The following is a 26,404-nucleotide window of genomic DNA, read 5'->3' as shown; positions in this document are numbered from 1 at the left end:
TGACCACTTTCCATGTGTCCTTCGACTGCAGCCTCAACTGCCATATATGCGCTCGCGACGCTGGAAGTTTGCCCAAGCCGATTGGACACTTTTTTCGTCTCTAGCGACTTTCGATGACCGTCGCTTTCCCAGCGTCGACGATGAGGTCACACATATTACCGACGTTATTCTTACAGCTGCGGAACGTTCAATACCACGCACCTCCGAATTTCCCCGGTGCCCCCCAGTTCCTTGGTGGAATGAGGCATGCCGTGACGAAATACGTGAGCGACGACATGCTCTTCGCATTTTCCGTCACCATCCTACTTTGGCCAACTGTATTCACTATAAGCAGCTCCGTGCGCGATGCCGTCGCGTCCTCCGCGATAGCAAGAAGGCAAGCTGGAAATTCTTTATTAGCTCATTTAACACCTTCACTCCCTCCTCGGAAGTTTGGAGTCGGCTTCGACGGTTCTCAGGCGCGCCTAGTTTCTCTCCGGTCTCTGGGCTCACTGTCGCGCATGATACCTTAGTGGACCCCGTCGCAATTTCTAACTCATTGGGTCAGCACTTTGCTGAGATTTCGAGCTCTTCAAATTACCCGCCAGCGTTTCTCCCGAAGAAACTTGCAGCGGAAGTGCGACCTCTTGCTTTCTTCTCTCAAAATCACGAAAGCTACAATACTGTTTTCTCCATGCGGGAACTCCAACATGCCCTCTCTTCTTCTCGCTCCTCCGCCCCAGGACCGGATGGTATCCATGTCCAAATGTTGCTGCATTTATCAACCCGTAGTCTGCGTTACCTCCTTCGCCTTTATAATCGAATTTGGACTGACAGTACCTTTCCCAGATGATGGCGGGAAGCTATTGTCGTTCCCGTTCCGAAACCTGGAAAGGACAAACATCTCCCCTCTAGCTATCGCCCCATTTCTCTCACGAGTAGTGTCTGTAAGGTTTTGGAGCGTATGGTGAATTACCGTTTAGCTTGGTGGCTGGAATCCCGCAGTCTTTTAACACCAGCCCAATGCGGATTCCGAAAGCATCGTTCTGCAGTTGACCATCTTGTTGCTCTCTCCACTTATATCATGAACAATTTTCTCCGGAAACGCCAAACAGTAGCAATATTTTTTGATCTGGAGAGAGCATACGATACCTGTTGGAGGACAGGCATCCTCCGCACACTGTTCTCTTGGGGCTTTCGAGGCCGGCTGCCCCTTTTTCTTCGCGAATTTATGGCAGAGCGCACATTTAGGGTGCGGGTGAACACTACTCTCTCCCGTACTTTCTCCCAAGAAAACGGGGTACCCCAGGGCTCCGTGCTGAGTGTTGTACTGTTTGCCATCGCCATAAATCCAATTATGGATTGTCTCCTTCCTGATGTCTCGGGCTCCCTCTTTGTGGACGATTTTGCGATCTACTACAGCTCTCAACGGACCAGCCTTCTTGAACGACGTCTTAAGGGATGTCTCGATCGCCTCCACTCTTGGAGCATCGAAACCGGCTTCCGTTTCTCACCCAGTAAGACCGTTTGTGTTAATTTTTGGCGACGTAAGGAGTTTCTTCCGCCCTCCTTACATCTAGGTCCTGTCAACCTTCCGTTTTCAGACGTCACTAAATTCTTGGGTCTTATGTTTGACAGAAAACTGTGCTGGTCCTCCCACGTTTCCTATCTTTCGGCTCGCTGTCTGCGATCCCTTAACACCCTCCGTGTCCTGAATGGTACCTCCTGGGGAGCGGACCAAGTGGTCCTTCTCCGCCTCTCGAGCGCCTTAGTGCGCTCGAAATTGGACTATGGAAGCATAGTCTACTCCTCTGCTCGGCCGTCTATTCTTCGGCGTCTCGACTCTATCCACCACCGTGGATTACGTTTAGTGTCTGGAGCTTTTTACACTAGCCCTGTGGAAAGCCTTTATGCTGAGACTGCTGAACCTCCGCTGTCCAATCGGCGAGCAGTCCTTCTGAGTCGTTATGCTAGCCATCTGTCTTCCATGCCTGCTAATCCAGCCCATGACCTTTTTTTCGACGCCTCCTTTGATGTAGGGTACGCAGGCCGCTCCTCCTCCCTACTACCCCCGGGAGTCCGCTTCCGTCAACTGCTCCATTCTCTTTCCTTCTTGACAACTTGGGGTACAGCACCGCCTTGGCTCCGTCCCCGGATCTGCCTGCTCCGTGACCTTTGTCGATTTCCCAAGGATGGTACCCCTTCACTTGTTTATCGTTGGGCATTTGCTGCTCTATGTGCACAAATGACGGACGCCACATTTATTTACACCGACGGCTCGAAAACATCGTTAGGTGTAGGGAGTGCCTATATTGTTGGCGACACCCCAAATCACTTTCGGCTTCCCAACCAGTGTTCGGTTTATACTGCGGAGCTTTACGCTGTTCTCCAGGCTGTCCACTACATCCGCCGCCATCAGCGGATACAGTACGTGATCTGCTCAGATTCTCTCAGCTCTCTCCTTAGTCTCCAAGCTCTTTACCCTGTGCACCCTCTGGTCCACCAGATTCAGGACTGTCTGCGCTTGCTCCACCTGGGGGGCATCTCGGTGGCGTTCCTCTGGCTCCCGGGACACGCTGGTATCTGTGGGAATGAGGCGGCCAATATAGCGGCCAAGGCTGCAGTCTCTCTTCCTCGGCCAGCTATTCAGTCGATTCCCGTAACCGATCTACGGAGCGTTTTATGTCGCAAAGTTGCTCATTTATGGCACGCGCATTGGTCAACACTTCCCCATAATAAATTGCGGGAAGTGAAAGCCCTTCCTTGCGCTTGGACGTCTTCCTCCCGAACACGTCGTCGGGAGGAGGTAATTTTAGCTAGACTCCGGATAGGGCACTGTCTTTTTAGCCATCGACATCTTTTAAGCGGCGATCCTCCCCCACTCTGTCCCCACTGCTCTCAGCTGTGGACGGTAAGACACCTTTTAATTGAATGCCCCTATTTTAATCCGTTACTCTCCCGTCTACAGCTATCGCCTGATCTATCGTCGATTTTAGCAGATGACACACGCTCATCCGACCGCGTTCTCCAGTTTATTAGTGACAGTGAAATGACGTCAGTCATTTGAAGCCTTTTTTGGGACAACCAAACCCTTTCTGTAGTGGATTTTTAAGCATTCCTTCTGCTTTTAGTTTCTCCAATTTTATGACTTTGTTCCCATTGCTGCTGGTTTTCAATTTCGGTTTTTTACTGTTTCCTAAGTCACGGGCTGGGCGCTAATGACCATAGAAGTTTTGCGCCCTAAAACCAAAAAACAAAAAACAGCAGTATGCAGTGGAAAAGGCTGGTACACCAAAAGTGCACTTCGGCTGCTCTTTTTAATATGATTTAGTATTGGCCACTGGCATGCTGTAATATGAATTTTCCATTACAGTTTTAGAACAGTGTAAATTATCAGAACTTTTCCATAATACTTTGTGTTTAAATATTTCAGTGGAAAAGGTTTTCACGGGGTTATAAAACGTTTATTTTTGCAAATATTTAAGCCGTGTTTTAATACTCCTAGTTGATTTTTATTGCTGCAAATTAACTTTGCAGTATTTTACTTTTTATTGCACAAAATCACATACTACTTTGCGGTGTTTTAAATAGTTCAAGTAAATGGGCTGTTAGAGAACTAAATTTTACATTCTGAAAAATTATAGTATATATGTAGGAAGCAAATTTTCACATAAAACTAAATTCCGGAATTTAAATGCACACGTAAAAATTGCACTAAACAGGTACGAAAAGAAAGTATGCAAAACTGACATTCAGTACTGGAATCTACTTTTTTTTTACCATCACTCACAGCTTTTGATTTTAACTAACACTTCAAGTATTTTATTGAAGAAAGAAAGGTCCACATCACCATTGTCCTGAAGCACTTCCTCAGAATGCCACTCTTGTTTACTAATTGAATTGTGACTGTTGGCTATTGCTAAATTGTCTTTTTTTTATTTTTTTTATTTTTATTGCTGACATCATCCTCCATCCAGTGACAATTTCATGAAATTGAGGATTCTTAAAAATTGACACGTTCATAGGAACAGATTTTGTACAGTTCTGAAGAAAACAGGTAGAAAGTTAATAAACTGTCATCTAGTAAACCCAAACGTGTCAGCAACAAAGAAAGAAATCGATAATGCAACAGACAATAAAACACTGTAGGGTTGGCGATTTAAGCAGGATTGGAGGAGGGGGGGGGGGTAATTATGAAGCAATCTTCCAGAAATGAAGGGGGGGGGAGAGGTAGGGGGTGTTCAAAAATTCTTGCCCACACTGAGAGATCACACCTCATGAATTAAGGGCTAAAAAGCATTTTATCTACCAAACAAAAATGAAGCAAGTATACAAGAAATATAGGGACAGTTGCAATGGAGCAGATGCACAATTGGCACAAAGCAAAAGCATAAGGTCAAACAGGTAAGCAGACACTAATCAAATTTTGAGATGTCAAAAGGGCAGTGCTTTGTGAAGCCTTAAATAATTGCTATATCAAAATCTTATCGCAGGGCCTACCCCAAACCACCATCGACTTTTGATTATGTAGAAAATGTAAGTGGACCAAAAATTGACACATGAACAAAACAGAAAATAGCAAAACAAAAGCAGAAATGTAAAATTCTGCTTTCAAATATTCCGCTGCAACAGAAAAGTGCCACCGTTTGACTGTTGTACTACTGCATAGATGTGTTTTAATAATCAATACCAGTGGCGGTGTGAAGCAACTATAATTGGCAAAATACGGCATACAGGGTCTAGAGTCTTCTGGAAAACATGGAATTATTAGGTACCTGGAAAAATTGGGGAATTTCAGGAATTTCATAAAGTCTCAGGGAATTGCATGTTTTTAACCTAGCATCGAAATTGAATTTTATTAAGTTTTATAAATCACAAATTTTACTTAATATGTCAAGGAGTGTTCATTACATGATGAAAAGGAAAGTTGCCACTCACCATATAGCGGAGATGCTGAGTTGCAGATAGGCACAACAAAAAGACTGTCACAAATACAGCTTTTGGCCAGTAAGGCCTTCGTCAAAAATACACACACACACACACACACACACACACACGACTGTAGTCTTGGACAACACTCAGTGTGGCCTCAGTTACCCAAGACTACAGTCGCACATGCCCGTGGGGGGGGGGGTGAGAGAGAGGGGGGGTGTGTCTATTTTTGATGAAGGCCTTATTTGCCAAAAGCCTTATTTGTGACAGTCTTTCTGTTGTGCCTATGTGTGACATCTTCACTATATGGTGAGTGGCAACTTTCCTTTTCATAATATTGTTACATTCCATCCTGGATTTTCCATTGTTTGAAAGTGTGTTAATTTATGAATAATAATCCATATAAATTATCAATGTTAAAAAACTGAGGTTAAACCAAAAAACTGCGGTTACACTACAGGTTGTTGTTGTTGTTGTAGTTGTTGTTGTTGTTGTTGTGGTCTTCAGTCCTGAGACTGGTTTGATGCAGCTCTCCATGCTACTCTATCCTGTGCAAGCTTCATCTTCCAGTACCTACTGCAGCCTACATCCTTCTGAATCTGTTTACTGTATTCATCTTTTGGTCTCCCTCTACGATTTTTACCCTCCACGCTGCCCTCCAATACTAAATTGGCGATCCCTTGATGCATACAAATACTTTCAGAAACGACTTCCTGATACCCAAATCTAATAGCAAAACTCCTTTACTACTTAAGTGTCTCATTTCCCAATCTAATTCCCTCAGCATCGCCCGACTTAATTCTACAGCTTATAGCTGGTATATAGCTCAACTGAGAGGAAAGAGTAGTCATTATTGTGGTATGCTCCCCACCCCTCTCCAACCCCACCTCTCACTCACCATTAGTCAGGAGCTACTTCATACCATCTTCCTCCACACACCTGGAATTATCAGGGATTTTTCCCCCCTCCAAGTTTGAGTAGCCACCCTGGCAGAGCACCTATCAGATGCTACACTGAATTAGAAAGTGAATTTGTGCTATTTTAACTATAATTTACTGCAGAGCCCTTGAACAGAAAAGCGTTTGCAATAATTGTAAGAGCTCCCACTTCTCCCCAAAACAGATGAAAGAACTTCTCCACAAAATTACCATGTTATACAGTTCACTTCTTTTTATGACAGGATTCTAGAACATATTCATAGTTCAGCAATGATCCAAGTGCAACAAACTGAATTTGTCCATTAAAACAGCGTATATGACAAAAGCCCTGTAAAAACCTAATTTATACTCTTATCACAATCTCTGAAAAGCCAGGGATAGAGGTAATCAGGTGGATTCAGCACTCTAGACTTTTGAAAAACTGTTGATTCAGTATCACGCTCATGCCTGCTAAAGAACATGACCTTACACAAAATGTCTAGCTGAGTTTTTGTAAACTTGTAAACTTACATGTAGTGACAAAAATAGTACTTAATACCACAATAGAGGCAGTGGTGACACACGTACAAACAGATATAGAATTCATCCTTTGCAATGTTTCTTCCCAATCCCGAGAGAGAAATGACCTACTGTGAAATAGTTAATCTCCTAGCTCTAGCTCCACCCTTTCCTTAATGGGTGATTTTAATGCCTGTATTTTTTTATGGGGCAGCTCTAAGACCTCTGTCAGTGCTAAACATTAATTCGGGTGTTTTTAAATTTTTACATTTACATACTGAATAATGGCTAACCCACTCATTTTAGTTCAGGACACAGATCCTTTTCAATCATAGAGCATACAGTCTGTAGTGGTAGTTTCTACTCTTTTACTCAGTGGAAGGTTGGTGATTGCATCTGTGATGGTCACTGATACTGAACTAGATGTCTCCTGCATTGGATTCTTAATACTGATGGCTGTCATGCTTTTAGCACTTGTATAACACTTGATATTGAAGGGACCCTCAGACACAACCCCGAAGATCTTGCACTCAGCCGAACTAGTGATACCATTTTCCTCAGGGAGGAGATCTCCACAACCATAAATTGTCATGAAATGGTATTCCAGCATGTTAGGGCCATATGTTGAGAGATGCTCATATCACCTTTAAATGTCTCTGAGCCAGAGCCCACTGCCTCATAAAAAGACAAAAAAGGAATGCTGTGAAAGTTTCGTATCCATTATCAGAACTTCTCCTCCCCCCTCCCCCCCCCCTCTCTCTCTCTCTCTCTCTCTCTCTCTCTCTCTCTCTCTCTCTGTATAACACCCCTTTTTTTCTAAATTAGAACTGCTTGGCACACTTACAATGTGCAAAAATTAGGCTGAAAGACCTGATAGAATAAATAATCAAATGTTACTCCATCTAACTATAAAGTGCAAGCACATGCACTTGCTATTTCTAAGCAAATCTGGCTTGAGGGAAAGTTCCCTTCTCAGTGGATGGCAAGTATGATTATCCCAGTTTTGAAACCAGGGAATCCCCCACAGGAAGTAGATAGCCACAGACCGATCTCTCTTCTCCGTGGCCTTTACAAACTGTTTTAGCATACTGTAAGCTGACAGCTGTGCTGTACCCTAGAGATGAATGGCCTCTTGTTTAACTCAGTGTGGATTTTGGGAGGGCCGGTCTCCTAGTGATCATCTACTCTGCCCGAAGTCTTGGGTTTAATCATCGTCAGCTTCTCATCACGGTCTTCTTTGACTTGTATAAAGCCTATGGTGTGATGTGGCACCGCCACATCCTCTCCACCCTACACGAGTGAGGCTATTTTGGCTCCTCCTAATTTTCATCCAAAATTTTCTTACTCGGCGAGTCTCCAGAGTCTGAGTAAAAATTATCCTACAGTGCTTCCCACATACAGAAAAATGGAGTGCACTGTCCTGAGTGTGACCATCTTCTCAGTCTGACTGGTGAACAATATGGAACATTTAACAAATAGCATACTTTTTAATTTATGGGCCTTATTTTTCATGACTTTCGATGTACTTCGGTGGTTTGTAATTTCTGTAGAAGACCAAAGGTATATTACAAAAACTGAACAAACTATAAACATTTTTACCTTAAAGGACCGTAGTTGGTCATTCTAACCTAAAAGGTGCTTTTTACGTTTCATATCTGTAAAGGTGCAACAATGGATTTTTTCATCCACTTAGTTTATTTCATTGTTGTGATCTCGTTCCCTCTCTCTTTACACATTTTGCTTTATTTCAAGGAAGGGTGGATATACTTTAGTTGCTAGTCTCCTGTCAGTACGCTGCTGTGCTCCGCAGAAGTTTAGCGTTCCTTCTCATCATTATGACGCACCAGTGTTTTTGTTTGGATGAAGAGTTACTGAATTATTTGAACAGTTTACCAGAAGAAGATTCTGAAGGAGAAGATATTTTTGAATGTGATGAGTTGACTGATAAAGATTACACAGAATATTCAGCCCCACAAAACAGAGCAAGGCGAATCGTCAGTCGGAAGATGAATATTCAGAACCTGTACAACACGTATGACTAACCCAGTGCTTACCAGTTCAATTCCAGTGGCACCACAAATTCCGGCTCTCAGCCGAGGAAGGGGTGGGGGTGGCGGGGTGGGGGGTGGCGGGTGAGGGTGTCTTGCTGGAATCAATGCCTGGATCCTTTGCAGAGAGACAACAGGAGGAAAAGTTTCTTTTCAAATTAGCGGAAAAACTCTCCTCTCTGTATGTACAGTCGAGGAAAGGACCTGTCTATACATTCACTGCAACCACTGAAATACGTGAGATATTGGTATGGAAGACATGCCATGTAGGAGGATACAAAAGTTCGAACAAAACTAAAAATTGTATGAAATGCAAGAAATTCGTTTGTGGTGCATCATGTGCTGGAAGTGTTCAGCACGTGTGTGTGAAGTGTTCTGACAAAGGTGATGGCTTTGAGTAAAAAAAACGTCATAGAGAAACAATTATTTCGTCATAGCTACAGCTATTAATTGATTGTGTATTTACAACGTATTCTGTAAGCGATCTTCTTTATTTAATTAAATATACTTTCTATAGAAATTTTTAATTATAACGCATTTGCACAACAAGCATAAAGTGCTACTGACCTAGAGAGACATTGTTCTGAGAACTTAAGAAGTAAAACTGAAAACAAAGAAGAAAACCTTCACCGGTCAAAATGACCAGTAGTGGTCCTACTAGGCAGTTCACTAATGCTGACCCACATAGTGATCAGTGTACTCCCAGAGGCAGTGGGATCTATAGTCTCACTTATACATTGACATCTGCATCTGCAATAGTTCTTTAAAAATGAGGGTCACTGAGTGACAACTACAGGTCTGTATAAGGAAAGCAGAATATTGGCCTCATACACATGGTTTCCAGTTTTTTCACTACCATGATTTGCATTATGCATTTTTACCGATGCAGAATTGAAACTTCCTGGCAGATTAAAATTGTGTGCCCGATCGAGACTCGAACTCGGGACCTTTGCCTTTCGCGGGCAAGTGCTCTACCATCTGAGCTACCGAAGCACGACTCGCGCCCGGTTTCATATCAGTGCACACTCCGCTGCAGAGTGAAAAACTCATTCTGGAAACATCCCCCAGGCTGTGGCTAAGCCGTGTCTCCGCAGTATTCTTTCTTTCAGGAGTGCTAGTTCTGCAAGGTTCGCAGGAGAGCTTCTGTAAAGTTTGGAAGGTAGGAGACGAGATACTGGCAGAAGTAAAGCTGTGAGGACCGGGCGTGTCGTGCTTCGGTAGCTCAGATGGTAGAGCACTTGCCCGCGAAAGGCAAAGGTCCCGAGTTCGAGTCTCGGTCGGGCACACAGTTTTAATCTGCCAGGAAGTTTCATAGCAGCGCACACTCCGCTGCAGAGTGAAAATATCATTGTGGATGTAGAATTGTTCATATGCACCCTAAGTCTACCTATGTAACAAGCTGCTAAATATTGGTCAAGACATACTGCTTTTTAGGAGTCATATTTTCTGTTAACTTGGTTATGTAATATGACAGTGTAAGTGGTAATGCCAGATAAAACTTAGTCATATGCTCTCTCACTAGCACTTCCTGGGGTATGGGCTGTCCTGCCATTTTGCAACTCTACGAAGCTCTCATTTTATCATGTTTATGTTATAGAAGCCTGACCTTTGGATCCCCAGCACCATCAACAGTATACTTCTAGAACTGATCCACCAATGTGGGGTCACACTTGTGACTGGTGCTTTCCAAACGAGCCTTGTGGACAGTCTCCTGGTTGGGGTAGGGATTCCCCACTTATGGATTAGGTGCCATTACTTCTTACAAAGCTGTTTACATCATCTGTTTGGTGTTACTGATATAGGACTTCCACAAAAGTGGCTGTGCTTGTGTCCCAGTACTGACATCGTTGTAGTTTATTAGTTCCAACTTCTGCTTACCTCCATTCAGTGCTCACACACACACACACACATAAAAATATCTTGTAACCGGAAAAGGGAAATGTATCTGACAGCAAGAAAGAGTAGTGACCCAGAAACTATCAAAAATTATAAAAACTACTGTGTTATATTAAGAAAAGTTATTAAAAAATCCAGGAGTATGTGTATCATGTCTGAAATCAGCAACTCTGATAATAAAATTAAAACAATTTGGAATATTATTAAAAGAGAAACAGGTCAACCAAGAGCAGAGGAAGACAGTATTACCATCAAATTGAATGAAAACTTTACGAACAAAAAGTCAGAAGTTGAAAATATTTTTAATAATCATTTTCTAAATGTTGTGGATATAGTAGGATCCAGGTGTTCATTAGAAGATGCTAGGCTGTTAATGGAAGAGGCCATACCTATGCAATTTGATACAATTGAAATCTCACCCACTTCTCCCTCTGAAATTAGGAAAATAATAAACTTGCTTAAAAGCAAAAACTCACATGGAATTGATGGCATTTCCAGCAAAATACTAAAAGCTTGTTCTCAACAGATAAGTAAGATTCTCAGCCACCTGTGTAATAGCTCTCTGGAACAGGGCATTTTCCCTGATAGACTGAAATATGCTATTGTTATACCTTTGCATAAAAATGGGGATAGATCTGATGTCAACAATTACCGTCCAATCTCCCTTCTAACAGCTTTATCCAAAATTTTTGAGAAAGTAATGTATTCAAGAGTAGCTTCACATATCTGTAAAAATGAAGTACTAACAAAATGTCAGTTTGGTTTTCAGAAAGGTTTTTCAACAGAAAATGCCATATATGCTTTCACCAGTCAAATTTTGAATGATCTGAATAACCGAACACACACACACACACACACACACACACACACACACGTGTATGGCGTATGCACAAATTCGCCTGGACCTTGCTCTTGGCCCACTGAGTGTGACAGACCACTGTTTTTCTGCCAATTGTTTCTCATCTTGGTGAGTACCCTGATTCAGATATAATTTATACAGATGGCTCAGAAGCTAAAGATTGGAATGGCTATGTCTTCCCTCACACCAGGACTAATGAGATACAGTCCCTGCCCGGCACACACATTTATATCAGAATTGGTGGCAATTTTACATGCCCTTCACTACATCTGCACCTAGACACGAGCCTCTTCAAATTTGCAGTTATTCCTATGGTCTATTGGTGGCACAAATACAAAATCTCAACCACAGGAAGTCAGTGGTACTCCTCTGACTCACAATCGCACAATGATCCTGGGGAATTAACTCGTGGAATGGCTCATCAGGATTCCAGGAAAGATGCTCTGGGAATAAAGATACTGGCATCCAATATGCTACCAAAATTGTATCAACAAATCTTAGTGGCCTGGAACGGTAAGTGGAGTGTCACAGCCACAACCAATAAGTTACAGACTATAAAAAAGTCTAAGACTGTGTAGAGGTCTTTTCGTAGACCATCTCACTGTAAATTTGCAATTCACTGCTTCCTCCATATTGGTCACATCATTCTGACCGATGGATACAGCCTGCAGAAAGCTGTCCACCTCATAGTTGTGGCATTCTTCTGACATTCACTCATACCCTGTTGGAGTACCTCAGCTTAACTGCTACACAGTGAACTTCATAACTGGCTGAGACCCAGCCTAAAATTCTGGCTGATAATGTTCAGACAGCATCATAAGTTTTTAAATTGTTTGTGGTAGAGTAGATTGTATACTTTTATCAGCATCTTTAATTGTTGTTGTCTTGCTGTTGGTTGGACAAGGGAGGGGGTCAGCTACCGCCACACAGTTAGCTCTGGGGGATCTCCAGTTGTCCCCGTATGAGGAGCTGGTTTGACCCTGACACCCTAAGTAAGTTTTATTTTTCTTAAGTTTTCTTTGTAAGAAGATAACAAAATTGGCGACTATTGATCTGGTATAGTGGGCAGCAGAGGCCGGTTGGGAGGGGGGGACTAAAATCTTGAAGGCCTACTTATTGTTGAGCTTTCTGTGTACTGGTCCTGTGGAGATTGTGGAAATTATGCTCTTAACAGCATCCACAGCATCTTCACTGTATTTGGAAGAAACTTTAATATGTAGTATGAAAAGTAAATTCTACTTTATATTTTATGGTGACTCACATTGAGTGGTTATTGATATAAAATGATAAATAAAGAAGATAATAAATTTAAGAAATCAGAAGCTGGGCAACTGATAAAATCAAACTAAAAAAGGGCCATTGAGTATGAGAGAAATGGAAAATACACACCTCACCAAGGACATAACAATGTTGTTGCAGTGAAATGAGAGGGATGTGAATTATTATTTGTTTCACCAAACAATAAATTAAAAAAAAAAATGCAACATCACTTCCATATAGTCAACTGTTTGTTAATTGTGATTCTTCAGTTTCTCCCGGTGTATTTCTTGCTTGAACAGTCCACGGGTGTACTGCTGGTCCATAGCGTCCAACGGGCACAATGTGTCACCATTGTCAGGTGCACTGACGAAATGAGCTCCTGAGGGTGGGCAGCCAATCTCAAATCCCCTCCCCCTGCAAGGCGTTCTCTCTGTGGTGTGCGCCCACGGCCAAATGTCAGCAATCGCTGAGATGCTGGTGTCAGCATCTGTGGTGGCATCGGTGTAATTGCCTCATCCACCCTGGTCGCCCATTCGTTTTCTTTGCTGTGCGTCTTTTTAATTAGACTCAATGCTGGTTCCCATGCCTTGCTGAGGTTATAGCCACAATCTCGGTTGATGAGTCCGTTCTTGGTACGAATTTCGATAGCCTCTCTAACGACGCTGTCCTAGCATTTAGATGTCTGTGCCAAGACCCAAGTATCTTGGTAGTCCATTTCATGATTTTCGGACAAACAGTGCTCTGTGACCGCTGACTTGTTGGGTTACCGAAGTCAAGTGCGCCTCTGATGTTCTCGGCAACGATCTTCGATGGTGCGCACTGTCTGTCCAATATAAGTCTTCCCACAGTGACACGGAATCTGGTTTATGCCAGCCTTCTGCAAACCGAGATTGTGTTTGACATCCCAATAATGCTCGTGTTTTATTGGGTGGGCAAAAGACAGTTCCTACTCCATGTTTCCTCAATATTTGTCCTATTTTCCTCGATAGTGCACTAGTATACAGTATATAGGCAGTGGCTCTCTCTTCCTCTGTGACTTCTTCCATCTCCACATGCTGTACTGTAGAGGTGGGTGGAGAGTGATCTGCCGTTCTGAGTACCCGTTTTTCAAGAATACAGTATTGAGGTGTTCCCGCTCATGGGCAGACACTCTGCATCAGAGGTGGTGCGCGCCCTGTGCACCAGTGTTTTTAGCACCCCATTCCTCTGCGAAGGGTGGTGGCAGCTATCCGCATGCAAATACAGGTCGGTCTATCTGCATGCAAATACAGGTCAGTGTGCATTTTTTTCCTGTATAACCCATGGGTCAGAGTGCCATCTGCTCTTCTTTCGACCATGACATCCAGGAATGGTAATCTTCCTTCTGCTTTGGTCTCCATAGTGAATTTGATGTTCAGATGTATGGAGTTCAGGTGTGTAAGCAATTAGAGGAGCTTGTTCCCTCCATGGGGTCAGATCATGAACGTGTCATCCACATAAAAAAACGGAGAAAACAAGTAGGTTTCCATTTGGAAGACACCAAAGTTTCCTCCTCAAAGCACTCCATATAGAAATTCGTGACCACAGGCGAGAGTGGGCTCCCCATTGCGACCCTTCTGTTTATTCATAGTATTCTCCATTAAATAGAAAATACGTGGAGGTCAGAATGTGCCTTAAAAGGTCGGTCGTCTTCTCGTCAAATTTCTGTGCAATAAGCTCAACTGACTCTCATAGAGGCACCCTGGTGAATAATGAAACGTCAAAACTCACCAGGATATCTGAGTCTTTCAGCTTGAAGTTATCGAAGTTTTACGAAATCCACAGAATTACGAATGTGATGAGGGCATTTGCCCACATAAGGGCTTAGTAATTTGGCCAGCAAATATGTAGGTGCCCTAATGTTGCTGACAATTGGGCAACAGCACCCCTTCTTTGTGGACTTCAGGGAGTCCATAAAATCTGCGGCCAGTGTGGCCGAGCGGTTCTAGGCGCTACAGTCAGGAACCGCGTGACCGCTACAGTCGCAGGTTCGAATCCTGCCTCGGGCATGGATGTGTGTGATGTGCTTAGGTTAGTTGGGTTTAAGTAGTTCTAAGTTCTAGGGGACTGATGACCTCAGAAGTTAAGTCCCATAGTGCTCAGAGCCATTTGAACCATAAAGTCTTGGCGGTACAGGTCCTTGAACTGTCAATTTCTTGGCGACACCCTCTGGTGAATCCACGCCCTTGAGAAGAGCCCTAGTCTTGTTCTCCACCTTCTTTGTGGGGTCAGCGTTGATCTTCCTGTAAGATTCGTCATTTAGCAGGCTCTGCTTCTTCTCAGTGTAGTGCTTATGGGAAAGAACAACCATAGCATTGCCTTTGTCAGTCGGTAAGACAACAATCTCAGGGTTCTGTTTCAGATCTCGAATGGCTGCCCTCTCCCTGTTGGTAATATTAGACTTGATTGATTTAGTTCTCATCAGAGCATGGCAGGTTTCCCAGCGTACTTCAGCTGCTTCAGGTGGTAATCATGCAGCAACCTATTAAACTGCACTGACAAAATCCGCTACTGGTGTGAACCTAGGCATGGGAGCAAAATTAAGTCCCTTCTCCAGAACAGAAACTGCACCTCCAGACAGCTCAATGTCCATGAGATTGATGACTGTCTTGCGGGGCCTCCAGCGATGGTTTGCCAGAGAGAGAGAATTTAGATATCTGACATCCCAAGGCCTTATTATGTGCAGAATTGGTGGTCAACCAGGTAACACAATCAGTCCAGTCCCATGTCCTGGAACTAAAATGATTGGCTAGTTGTAGATGTAGTTTAAGTAGTTCCTGGGTGTTGTACTCAAGGGTGCGTCTGGTAAAGTGCACCGTATCACAAACCAAGTTGAGGCTAGCACGCTTCTGCTGCAGAATCGATGTGATACGTGATCTTAGCCAAGTTTGGCACAACCTGATTGGTATGACATCTCTTCAGAAAAGCAAGAGCACTCAGCAAACGCCTCCTTCAGTGGTGCAGCTTGTCGAATTTCTTCATGATGCGATACATCTCCTCCCCGTAGAGGTATATGATGTGATTCTTCAGTTTCTCCTGGCGTATTTCTTGCTCGGCCAGTCCACGGGTGTACTGCCGGTCCACAGCATTAAACGAGCACAACATTGAGTCTAATTAAAAAGAGGCTAAACAAAGAAAACAAATGGGTGACCAGGATGGACGAGGCAATTACACCGATGCCACACAGACGCCGACGCCAGCCTGTCAACGACCGCTGATGTGCGGCTGTGGGGCGGACCATGGAGAGAACGCCTCACAGGGGGAGGGGATTTAAGACGGCCGCCTGCCCGCCCGCAGGAGTTCAGTTCATCAGTGCACCTTACGATGGCAACATGTCTGGTCGCCAAAATATTGTGCCTGTTGGACACTATGGACCTGCAGTAGACCTGTGGACTGTTTGAGCAAGAAATACATCGGAATAAACTGAAGACTCACATAATATACCTCTACGGGTAGGAGATGTATTGCAGCATGAAAAAATTTGACCACCTACGCCACCGAAGGAGCCATTTGCTGAGTGCTCTTACTTTTCTGAAGAGATGTCGTGGCGATCAGGTTGTGCCAAACTTTACTAAGGTCAGACGGAAATTCATAGAGTAAAAGAGAAGTAATATCCCGTTCCCCAAGGAAGTGTTATAGACCCTCTATTATTCCTGGTCTATAATAACGATATAGGAGACAATCTTAGTAGCCGTCTTAGGTTGTTCGCAGATGATGCTGTCATTTGCCATCTTGTAAAGTCATGAGATGACCAAAATGAATTGCAAAATGATTTAGATAAAATATCTGTGTGGTGTGAAATGTGGCAATTGACTCTGAATAAAGAAAAGTGTGAAGTTAGTCACATGAGTACTAAAAGAAATCAGCTAAATTTCGATTGCACGATAAGTCACACAAATCTGAAGGCTGTTAATTCAACAAAATGCTTAGGGATTAAAATTACAAATAACCTAAATTGGAACGATCACGTAGATAATGTTGTGGGTAGAGCAAGCAAGACTGATTCTTTGGCAGTCTCAGAAGGCGCAACAGGTCTACTAAAGAAAGTGCTATTCTGGAGTACTATTGTGCGGTGTGTGATCCGCATCAGGTGAGACTGACGAATGACATTGAAAAAGTACAAAGAAGGGCAGCTCATTTTGTATTACCGAAAAATAGGGGGGAAGAGTGCCACAGACATGATACGTGAATTGGAGTGGCGATCATTAAAATAAAGGCGTTTTTTGTTGGTACGGGATCTTCTCATTAAATTTCAATCACCAGTTTCCTCCTCAGATTGCAAAAAACATTCACCCATCTACATAGGGAGAAATGATCATGACGATAAAGTAAGAGAAATTGGGGCTCGCACAGAAAAATTTGAGTGCTTATTTTTCTCGCACTCTGTTAGGGTGTGGAACGGTAGAGAGACAGCTTGAAGGTGGTTCATTGAACCCCCTACCAGGCACTTTATTGTGAATAGCAGAGTAATCATGTAGATGTAGATAGATGTAAGTCACATCACTGGTGAAAATGTGTGTTGAGTGATCGTGGCAGATGGTCATTTAAGAGGACTGCGATGAAAAATAAGATGACAGCTGCAAAAGTCACTACAGAACTGAATGTCACACTTTCAAACCCTGTCAGCATAAAAACATGAAAGAAGCTCCATAAATAAGGAAATGAAGGCCAACCTGGAATTTCAATACTGATAACCTCACTGTTGAGTGCCCATAACTCCTGGAATTCCAAAACATCAGTGATGTAAATGCCCGTAACAGGAAAACAAAGCTATAAAACCTGGACTATGGAGTAGTGGAAGAAAGTAATTTGGTTGGATGAGCCTTTTTCACAGTTTCCAGCTTCAGGCTGAGGTTAGATCTGGCATACGCCGTCCCGTGCCTACAATTCAAACTGCATGCTACGAAGAGTAAAATATGGTGGGAGTTCTGTGATGTGTGCAGTCAGATTGTGTTACTCCACGAGCTCTGTGGTTACTCTGCAGGCCAGCTTATTGCCAAGAATTATGTGACCATTCTGGCTAATCAGATCCATCCTACAGTACAATATTTGTTTCCCAATGTTGATGCTGTGTTCCAACATGACAGGGACACTGTTCACACAACTTGCATCATGCAGGACTGGTTTGATGAGCATAAGGATGAATTGACACCTCTCCCCTGGCCACCACTGTCAACAGATCTCATTATTGAACTGTAGTGATCTAGAATGAGATTTTCACTCTGCAGCGGAGTGTGCGCTGATATGAAACTTCCTGGCAGATTAAAACTGTGTGCCCGACCGAGACTCGAACTCGGGACCTTTGCCTTTCGCGGGCAAGTGCTCTACCAACTGAGCTACCGAAGCACGACTCACGCCCGGTACTCACAGCTTTACTTCTGCCAGTACCTCGTCTCCTACCTTCCAAACTTTACAGAAGCTCTCCTGCGAACCTTGCAGAACTAGCACTCCTGAAAGAAAGGATATTGCGGAGACATGGCTTAGCCACAGCCTGGGGGATGTTTCCAGAATGAGATTTTCACTCTGCAGCGGAGTGTGCGCCGCTACTTTGGAAAGAAGGGCATACGATTGCTATCCTCCTCCACCACTGCTACCTGAACTTGCCACTATTTTACACTGCGAATTCTATAAGATTCCCTCAGAAATCATACAGGACTTGTATTTAACCATTCTGAGACAGCTGAAGCTGTTTTGAATACCAGCCATATTAGATGTGGTAATGTATTGTTTTTGGTATTTCCAAATTTTTCTCCAAGCACCCCGCCCCCTTCCCCACCCCATGTACACTCTACTGAATGTTGCCATGGCTGTCTTTTGTTGAGTTCACGTAATTGTTATAGGTTAAGTAAATATGTGAAATTGTAAATGGATCATAAATCTGAAAAAAGTCCATTATGGTAATTAGTCTAAAGCATGTTGTAATGAGGGGGTGGTGTGGTCACTTTAATCACATATTTTATAGGAATGTGTATACTTCTCCTTGTCATATTCTGGATTTAATTGGATTCCATGAATGAAGATCACCACCTGTCCTGATTACATGGTTGTCAATGAATAGTGGCTGAAAGTGTGTACAACAGACTGTAAAGCCACAATTGTTTGAAGAAGAAAACAGCATCAACACAGTTGTTGGGTATCTATGCACACTTCACATCATGCTGGATTTTGTAACTAGAACAAAGTTTGAGCTTTGACTGTGGGCTAACAGATGGCAGCACAACTTCCAGGTGGAACTTGAAGGCTGTGTTGCTTTAGGCGTGTGTAAAAGATCTCAACAAAAACTGTTTGTAATTGTGTAGCGAATCAGAAGGCATCAAAATTCAGAGTTGTGCTGCTACGGGGGTTGTTTTTTTAAGTAAGGGCCATTGGCGCATATAGTCCCGTAGTTCGCGTGGACGCCGCAACAAGCCACCGCGCCACTTGCCGGCATCCTTCCCGTTCACACTGATGCAAGTTGCAGCTCTGTAGCTGACGTGTACGCATCACTGTGCTACTTTATAATGTTTACGAGTATTGAATCGCCCGCCGCGTGTGAGATACGGTCAGTGATAAGTTTTTTGACCACAAGAAGCCTATCAGCTGCAGAAATTCATTGTCAGTTAACAGAAGTTTATGGCTTGAATGCAATGAGTGAAGGTAAAGTGCGTCAGTGGATTAGAGAGTTTAAAAATGGCCGTCAAAACGTCCATGACGAAGAACGCTCAGGCCGGCCCTCTGTGATCACTGATGATTTGGTGGCTGCAGTCGAAACAAAGATTCGTGAGGACAGAAGATTCACAATTTCCACTCTTTCTTTGGAATTTCCACAAGTTTCAAGATCAGTTTTGTACAAAATTGTCTGAAAACCTAAACTTTAAGAAACTGTGTTCTCGGTGGGTACTCAGACTCCTCACAGAGGACCACAAAGGGAAGAGATTTGCCAATTCATTGGACTTTTTGATTCATTACAAGGAAGAAGGGGATGACATGTTGAGTCAAATTGTCACTGGAGATGAAACATGGGTATCCCATATCACTCCAGAAAGCAAGCGACAATCAATGGAATGGCGACACACAACCTCACCCATCAAGGTCAAAGCCAAACAGACGCTGTCAAAGCGCAAGATTATGGCAACTGTGTTCTGGGACCGGCGCGGTGTTTTGCTAGTGGACTTTATGCCACGAGGAACGACAATCAACTCAGATGCCTACTGTGCAACTCTAAAGAAGCTCCGCAGAGCAATACAAATCAAAAGGCGCGTCATGCTGACAAAAGGAGTTTTGCTCCTGCACGATAACGCTAGGCCTCACACCTCTCAAAAGACTCTGGATTTGATTGATTCTTTTGGCTGGGAAGTTTTGGACCATGCACCATACAGCCCCGACCTTGCTCCTAGCGATTTTCACCTTTTCCGGTACCTGAAACACCATCTTGGCGGGCAGCGCTTCAATGACGACGATGAAGTGAAAGCGGCTGTGAACTCTTGGCTGTCGGAGCAGGTGGCCGAATTCTTTGAAGAGGGAATTAAAAACTTAGTTGTGCGGTATGACAAGTGCTCAAATAAACAAGGCAGCTATGTAGAAAAATGGGTAAAAGTGTGTAGAATCAGAAAATAAGTCTTTTTACAAAATAAAAACGGCCCTTACTTAAAAAGCAACCCTCGTAGATTAGTTTCTGGCAGATTCGGGCCACACCAGTCACAAAAACTGATGACAACTGGGAGAGGGGTGTTTTGACCACATGCCCCTCCATGTCAAGTGATACCTAAGGGCCAAGGATGACACGGCAGTTGGTCAGTGCCGTTGGGCCTTCAAGATCTGTTTGGACAGTCTGTTTGTTTTAGATTCAATCTACATGTGAGAATTATAGTAATGAAAGTAGTTTTATTTGGTACTAAACTCTTTATTTCCTGGATGTTGAATGCAGGTTATTTTATATGATAAGACATACCACTTCTGATAGAATGTACGAACTGATTATTTAACGAGGCTCTGAGATATGAGATTCCTTTTGGTCTCAAATAATTTACATACAGCAACAGTTATATATTAGAGAGATTAAGTTCTTTTCCTTTTGCAGTAATTAAATTACACGTGACTGAATACTGCAATTAAATTGCACATGACTGAATACTGGTACCAGGCGGGTACCAGGTTGAGATTCATTGGGAGAGTGCTTAGAGAATGTAGTCCATCAACAAAGGAGGTGGCTTACAAAACACTCGTTCGACCTATACTTGAGTATTGCTCATCAGTGTGGGATCCGTACCAGATCGGGTTGACGGAGGAGATAGAGAAGATCCAAAGAAGAGCGGCGCGTTTCATCACAGGGTTATTTGGTAACCGTGATAGCGTTACGGAGATGTTTAATAAACTCAAGTGGCAGACTCTGCAAGAGAGGCGCTCTGCATCGCGGTGTAGCTTGCTCGCCAGGTTTCGAGAGGGTGCGTTTCTGGATGAGGTATCGAATATATTGCTTCCCCCTACTTATACCTCCCGAGGAGATCACGAATGTAAAATTAGAGAGATTAGAGCGCGCACAGAGGCTTTCAGACAGTCGTTCTTCCCGCGAACCATACGCGACTGGAACAGGAAAGGGAGGTAATGACAGTGGCACGTAAAGTGCCCTCCGCCACACACCGTTGGGTGGCTTGCGGAGTATAAATGTAGAAGTAGACTGCACAAGTTCCATGTACTACCCTGAGCATAAGTGTGAGCTGGTAAATCAGATAGTAAAGAAACAGTTCTGAGAAAAGATTATGAAAATGAGGTGCTAGTAAAAGTAATAGATTACATGCATTTCAGTGTATTGATTGGATGTAGTTTATTGGTATTTTGAATGAGATCTTTCGTTTGTTGATTTTCAAGATTTTGCTAATAAAACTCAATGTTATGCATATAACAGTACACAATACTTGGAGGAAACCCACATCTATAATGTGATCAATTTGACAATCCATATTTTTACTACAAACACAAGTATCATATGAAAAGTTTGAATAGCAAGTCATTAGTTCATTGCGTATACCATAGATTATACTGTATTTGTAATAAGTGTTTTTAAATGGCTCACAAAGTAACATATTTTTAGTGTATATGTGCCTAAATGTGTACTTACATTAAGTGTAATTGTGATTTTAAATCTGTTAACATGTGCACACACAAACGCAAAATATATATTTTCTGTTCAAATTCCTCTATGTATTAGGAGGAATTATCAATCAGAAATAATTACAGTGATCTCAAGTGATGAGGGTGGTGTCTTTCAGGGGTTCGAATTCGATGGGAATGGGTAGCTTCAGCATACAAGGACGTACCTATGGCTCACAAGGATCAATAAACAACTTCCATTCTGTGTTCAATGGTGGCGGTGATACCGGTTCGCCACCTGTGCTTGATTTATCGGAGTTTCCCTCTCTGACCAACAGAGGGCAACCTGAGCCTGTACCTCAGCCAAGTCCGATGCAGAGCAAACAAACATATGGTAAGTTGGTAACAACACTTTCAGTGAATTTGAAAAATGTTGATATTGATTTTGTGTTTACAGTCCAACACAGATTTTGTAAGTGTTAATTTTCTGTTTGCAATAAATGTTACCTGGTGACATCTGGTACTACTACCACTGGCACCACCACCAAAATGTACTCTTCTCTCTCTCTCTCTCTCTCTCTCTCTCTCTCTCTCTCTCTGTGTGTGTGTGTGTGTGTGTGTGTGTGTGTGTGTGTGTGTGTGTCAAGTAGTGCATCAGTAACAGATTCCACGACCAGGGGCGCGAGCGTAGTTAAAACGTCTACTGGTGCGGAGTGTTCTTGCTGTGTGTTTTGGCTGCAAGTGATTGGCATAAATTCCACAGATTGATGATGATGATGATGATGATGATGATGATGATGATGATGATGATGATGATCATCATCATCATAAGATGATTTACTACCAGCAAGTTGCTGCACCACCTCATTTCCTCACAGAAGTTAGAGGTTTCCTCAGTAATCACTTCCCACGTCCATGGATTGGCCTTGAAGGACCAATCATGTGGCCACCTCGCTCACCAGACTTGACACCACAGGATTTCTTTCTCTTGGGTTTCATTAAAGACTGTGTGTATGTTCCTCCCCTACCAAACAATTTAGCCAACCTGAAGAATCGAATCTGTACTGCTGTTGCAAAAGTTCTGCCCGATCTGCTGCAATGAATGTGGGAAGAAATTGATTACCAGGGGGATGTCTGCCACATCACAAATGATGCATGCTCACATTGAACCGAATTGACCCTTGACACTTCCATGTGAAACTTGAAGTTGTTTGCTACAAGATGACACATCTACTGATTCTGTTAAGTTATCTCGATAAATTTCCATATCATTCCACTAATGTTAACTCCTTTTCAACTCACTATGTATGGCATCTCTATCAATGACATGAGTTCATAGAACACATAATAATGTATCTATAACTTTAAAAAAAATCAAAGAAATTAAAAAACATTGGATACTGAAATTGCAGAATGTAAGTAACAAAGGAAATGATGACAATAATAAACAAAAACCTTAGGATTTTACTTTCTCTTACAAATATTAATAATGGGCAAGGAAAGGAGATGATGGCAGTGATTACCGATTAGTAGCAACCATACCGGCATTTTCCTTTTTTTCTGAAAGCCCAAAACAGGAAGGCTGGATCACATAAAATATCTGAATTTGGTTCAGCTGAACAGTTTTCCTATTTTCTCAATTAATTATAGGAATTAGAAAAAACTGTTGATCCAGAGGAGATTTCAGAATGATTGACTGTAACAAGTTCAAGCTGTACACTGAACCATGATTTGTTTGAACTCTGATCGCGACTTTTTGTGGGTAGTGTGCTATTAATGCAAAAGGCAGGGATCCAGGTTTGAATCCATTTCACATGTATGGTGCACAGTCACACTCTTATAGTTGTAATCACAATGAAACAGATTGGCAAAGTAAGAAATATAGTTCAGACTTAGGCACTAAGCTTCTCGTCAGTTGATGATCCTGGCCTACTCCAAGCAACCTTCAAAGCTCAAATCGCATTACATAAGTGGTAACACAGATTGTGATACCCCATGGCATCAAATAACCAGAGCACTCACAATTGATGGCAAAATCTGGGAACTTGCTACTAAAATCACTGCTCTCCATGGTAGACATGCTTCTATTAGCACAATCTGTGTTAGAAAACCTCCTGTTCCATGGCTGATTACTGCATGTCATTAAATAATGAAGGATAGTGATGTTGCTCATAGACATTTCAATGCGAACATGAACTTCAGGAAGAATACAGAAAGCTATGAAGTCAGTTACACATATGCCTTTGCAATGCCATAACCAGCATGCTTATAACCTTGTATGCAGCCAAGACTCTATGCAAGAATCTTTGTAGCTTGGGTGTCGGAAAGACAAAATCAGAAACTGATTTTCGGTTCTCAACTGATTAACTGAATGATTTCTTCTCTGCACCCGCCAACCCCCGTGCGATGAAGAATTACTCATCACAAGTATCCGCAAACTACATAACTAATCATGGCTTTTTCCACTTAGAACATGTAACAATAACTAAAACGCGAAAAGCTATAACGACAATTTCATTTGAAGTGTTAGCGTAACTGTGATCAAGAATGACACTGATAACCTAGTACCTGTCTTAACTGACATACTTAATTTTTCTCTTGTGAATGAAATGTATCACACTCCATGGAATAAAGCAGTCTGAGCTATCCATAAGAGGAAAATTGTTGTGGCGTAACAAGACCGCTACGCCACACGAAGTAGCCGAAAGGCACGCGTTACTGACGCAGGCTAGAGATAGGTCTGAAACAGGAGACATAATGAATGCTATAAAGAAAAGTACGTAGCTGCTATAATACTTAACTTTAATCCATCATTTGTATGAAGTAACTAATGGCGCCTTGCTAGGTCGTAGCCATGGACTTAGCTGAAGGCTATTCTAACTGTCTCTCTGCAAATGAGAGAAAGGCTTCGTCAGTGTAGTTGCTAGCAAAGTCGTCGTACAACTGGGGCGAGTGCTAGTACGTCTCTCGAGACCTGCCGTGTGGTGGCGCTCTGTCTGCGATCCTGACTGTGGCGACACGCGGGTCCGACATGTACTAATGGACCGCGGCCGATTTAAAGCTACCACCTAGCAAGTGTGGTGTCTGGCGGTGACACCACAAAAATACACAACCTCACTGTGATTACTGACCAATTAGGTTATTATCTCCTGTTTTTGAAGCCCTGGACTATGTTGTTCATGACCAAGCTATTGACACTAGAGTGAATTCAGCCATTTTGACAAGTATGTCTGGCTTTTGTAAACACCATAGCACAAATACTGCACTAATTAAGGTAACTGATGATCTGGAATATGCTATGTAAAACTGAGAGACCACAGTATTGGTGCTAGCAAAGCTTTCACACTGCTAACTTTAAACTAAATGCAAAACAGTCCATAATTATCTTAAGTTCAGAATTTTGCAAACAATTGCTTTCTATGCTGCTCGACGGTGTTCTGATAGTGTACAGAAAACAGAAATTGGGCAGAGAATAACATTGCCATGTGCAAGAATACTTCTTTCCACAGGATATGAAGCATAAACTCGTGCAAGCACTCGTTCTTCCGAACCTACATTGCAGTAATGTAATTCAACATAGCATGAGTAATGAAAACACTAGACAATTAGGACCAACCATGAATACTTGTGTACATTAAAAGTGCAACATTCATAAGTATGACAATGTCTGCTTCATAGGCACAGTCGTCCTCTCTGGCTCGAGTCGTCCTCTCTGGCTCGAGTCGTCCTCTCTGGCTCGAGTCGTCCTCTCTGGCTCGAGTCGTCCTCTCTGGCTCGAGTCGTCCTCTCTGGCTCGAGTCGTCCTCTCTGGCTCGAGTCGTCCTCTCTGGCTCGAGTCGTCCTCTCTGGCTCGAGTCGTCCTCTCTGGCTCGAGTCGTCCTCTCTGGCTCGAGTCGTCCTCTCTGGCTCGAGTCGTCCTCTCTGGCTCGAGTCGTCCTCTCTGGCTCGAGTCGTCCTCTCTGGCTCGAGTCGTCCTCTCTGGCTCGAGTCGTCCTCTCTGGCTCGAGTCGTCCTCTCTGGCTCGAGTCGTCCTCTCTGGCTCGAGTCGTCCTCTCTGGCTCGAGTCGTCCTCTCTGGCTCGAGTCGTCCTCTCTGGCTCGAGTCGTCCTCTCTGGCTCGAGTCGTCCTCTCTGGCTCGAGTCGTCCTCTCTGGCTCGAGTCGTCCTCTCTGGCTCGAGTCGTCCTCTCTGGCTCGAGTCGTCCTCTCTGGCTCGAGTCGTCCTCTCTGGCTCGAGTCGTCCTCTCTGGCTCGAGTCGTCCTCTCTGGCTCGAGTCGTCCTCTCTGGCTCGAGTCGTCCTCTCTGGCTCGAGTCGTCCTCTCTGGCTCGAGTCGTCCTCTCTGGCTCGAGTCGTCCTCTCTGGCTCGAGTCGTCCTCTCTGGCTCGAGTCGTCCTCTCTGGCTCGAGTCGTCCTCTCTGGCTCGAGTCGTCCTCTCTGGCTCGAGTCGTCCTCTCTGGCTCGAGTCGTCCTCTCTGGCTCGAGTCGTCCTCTCTGGCTCGAGTCGTCCTCTCTGGCTCGAGTCGTCCTCTCTGGCTCGAGTCGTCCTGCATTCTACACACAGTTAAATGTCCTGTTGTTTTTAAGAAGTTAAAGCACTTCCTTCATCATCTTCATTATGTTTTCCTCAGAAACTAATGTATATGGCAAACTGTGTGTTACCGTGTGTTACAGTGTTTCTCTTTCCCTCCTTCCTTCGCCTCTTTCTCTGACCCCTATTGCTGCTAGTATCCTTAATTAAAAGCCTACTGTATTGTAATTTCTAGTTGTTGTACTTATCATGTATCAATACAAACTGTGTGTGTGCGCCCTCTTTTTTTCTTAACTTGATATCTTTGGGAAATAATTCACTGGTGATTATTCCTTTCTGGGAACCATTCATTTTTACTTGTTAAAGATTTCTTTTTTAT

General features: G+C 43.3%; 1 protein-coding gene across 2 annotated transcripts in view; it reads left to right on the top strand.

Moving 5' to 3' along the window:
- The window catches only part of LOC126248819 (CCR4-NOT transcription complex subunit 2), a 142,910-nt gene that overhangs the window by 25,154 nt on the left and 91,352 nt on the right, over positions 1-26,404 (top strand). For both annotated transcript variants that reach the window (XM_049950231.1, XM_049950232.1), the window contains exon 2: positions 21,677-21,891. In XM_049950231.1, coding sequence (XP_049806188.1) covers positions 21,677-21,891 — 215 coding nt within the window. The remainder of the gene's footprint in view (positions 1-21,676; positions 21,892-26,404) is intronic.

This window comes from Schistocerca nitens, chromosome 3 (genome assembly GCF_023898315.1).
Source record: "Schistocerca nitens isolate TAMUIC-IGC-003100 chromosome 3, iqSchNite1.1, whole genome shotgun sequence".
In the NCBI taxonomy this organism is placed as follows: domain Eukaryota; kingdom Metazoa; phylum Arthropoda; class Insecta; order Orthoptera; family Acrididae; genus Schistocerca; species Schistocerca nitens.
This window is presented reverse-complemented; position numbering and strand designations above follow the sequence as displayed.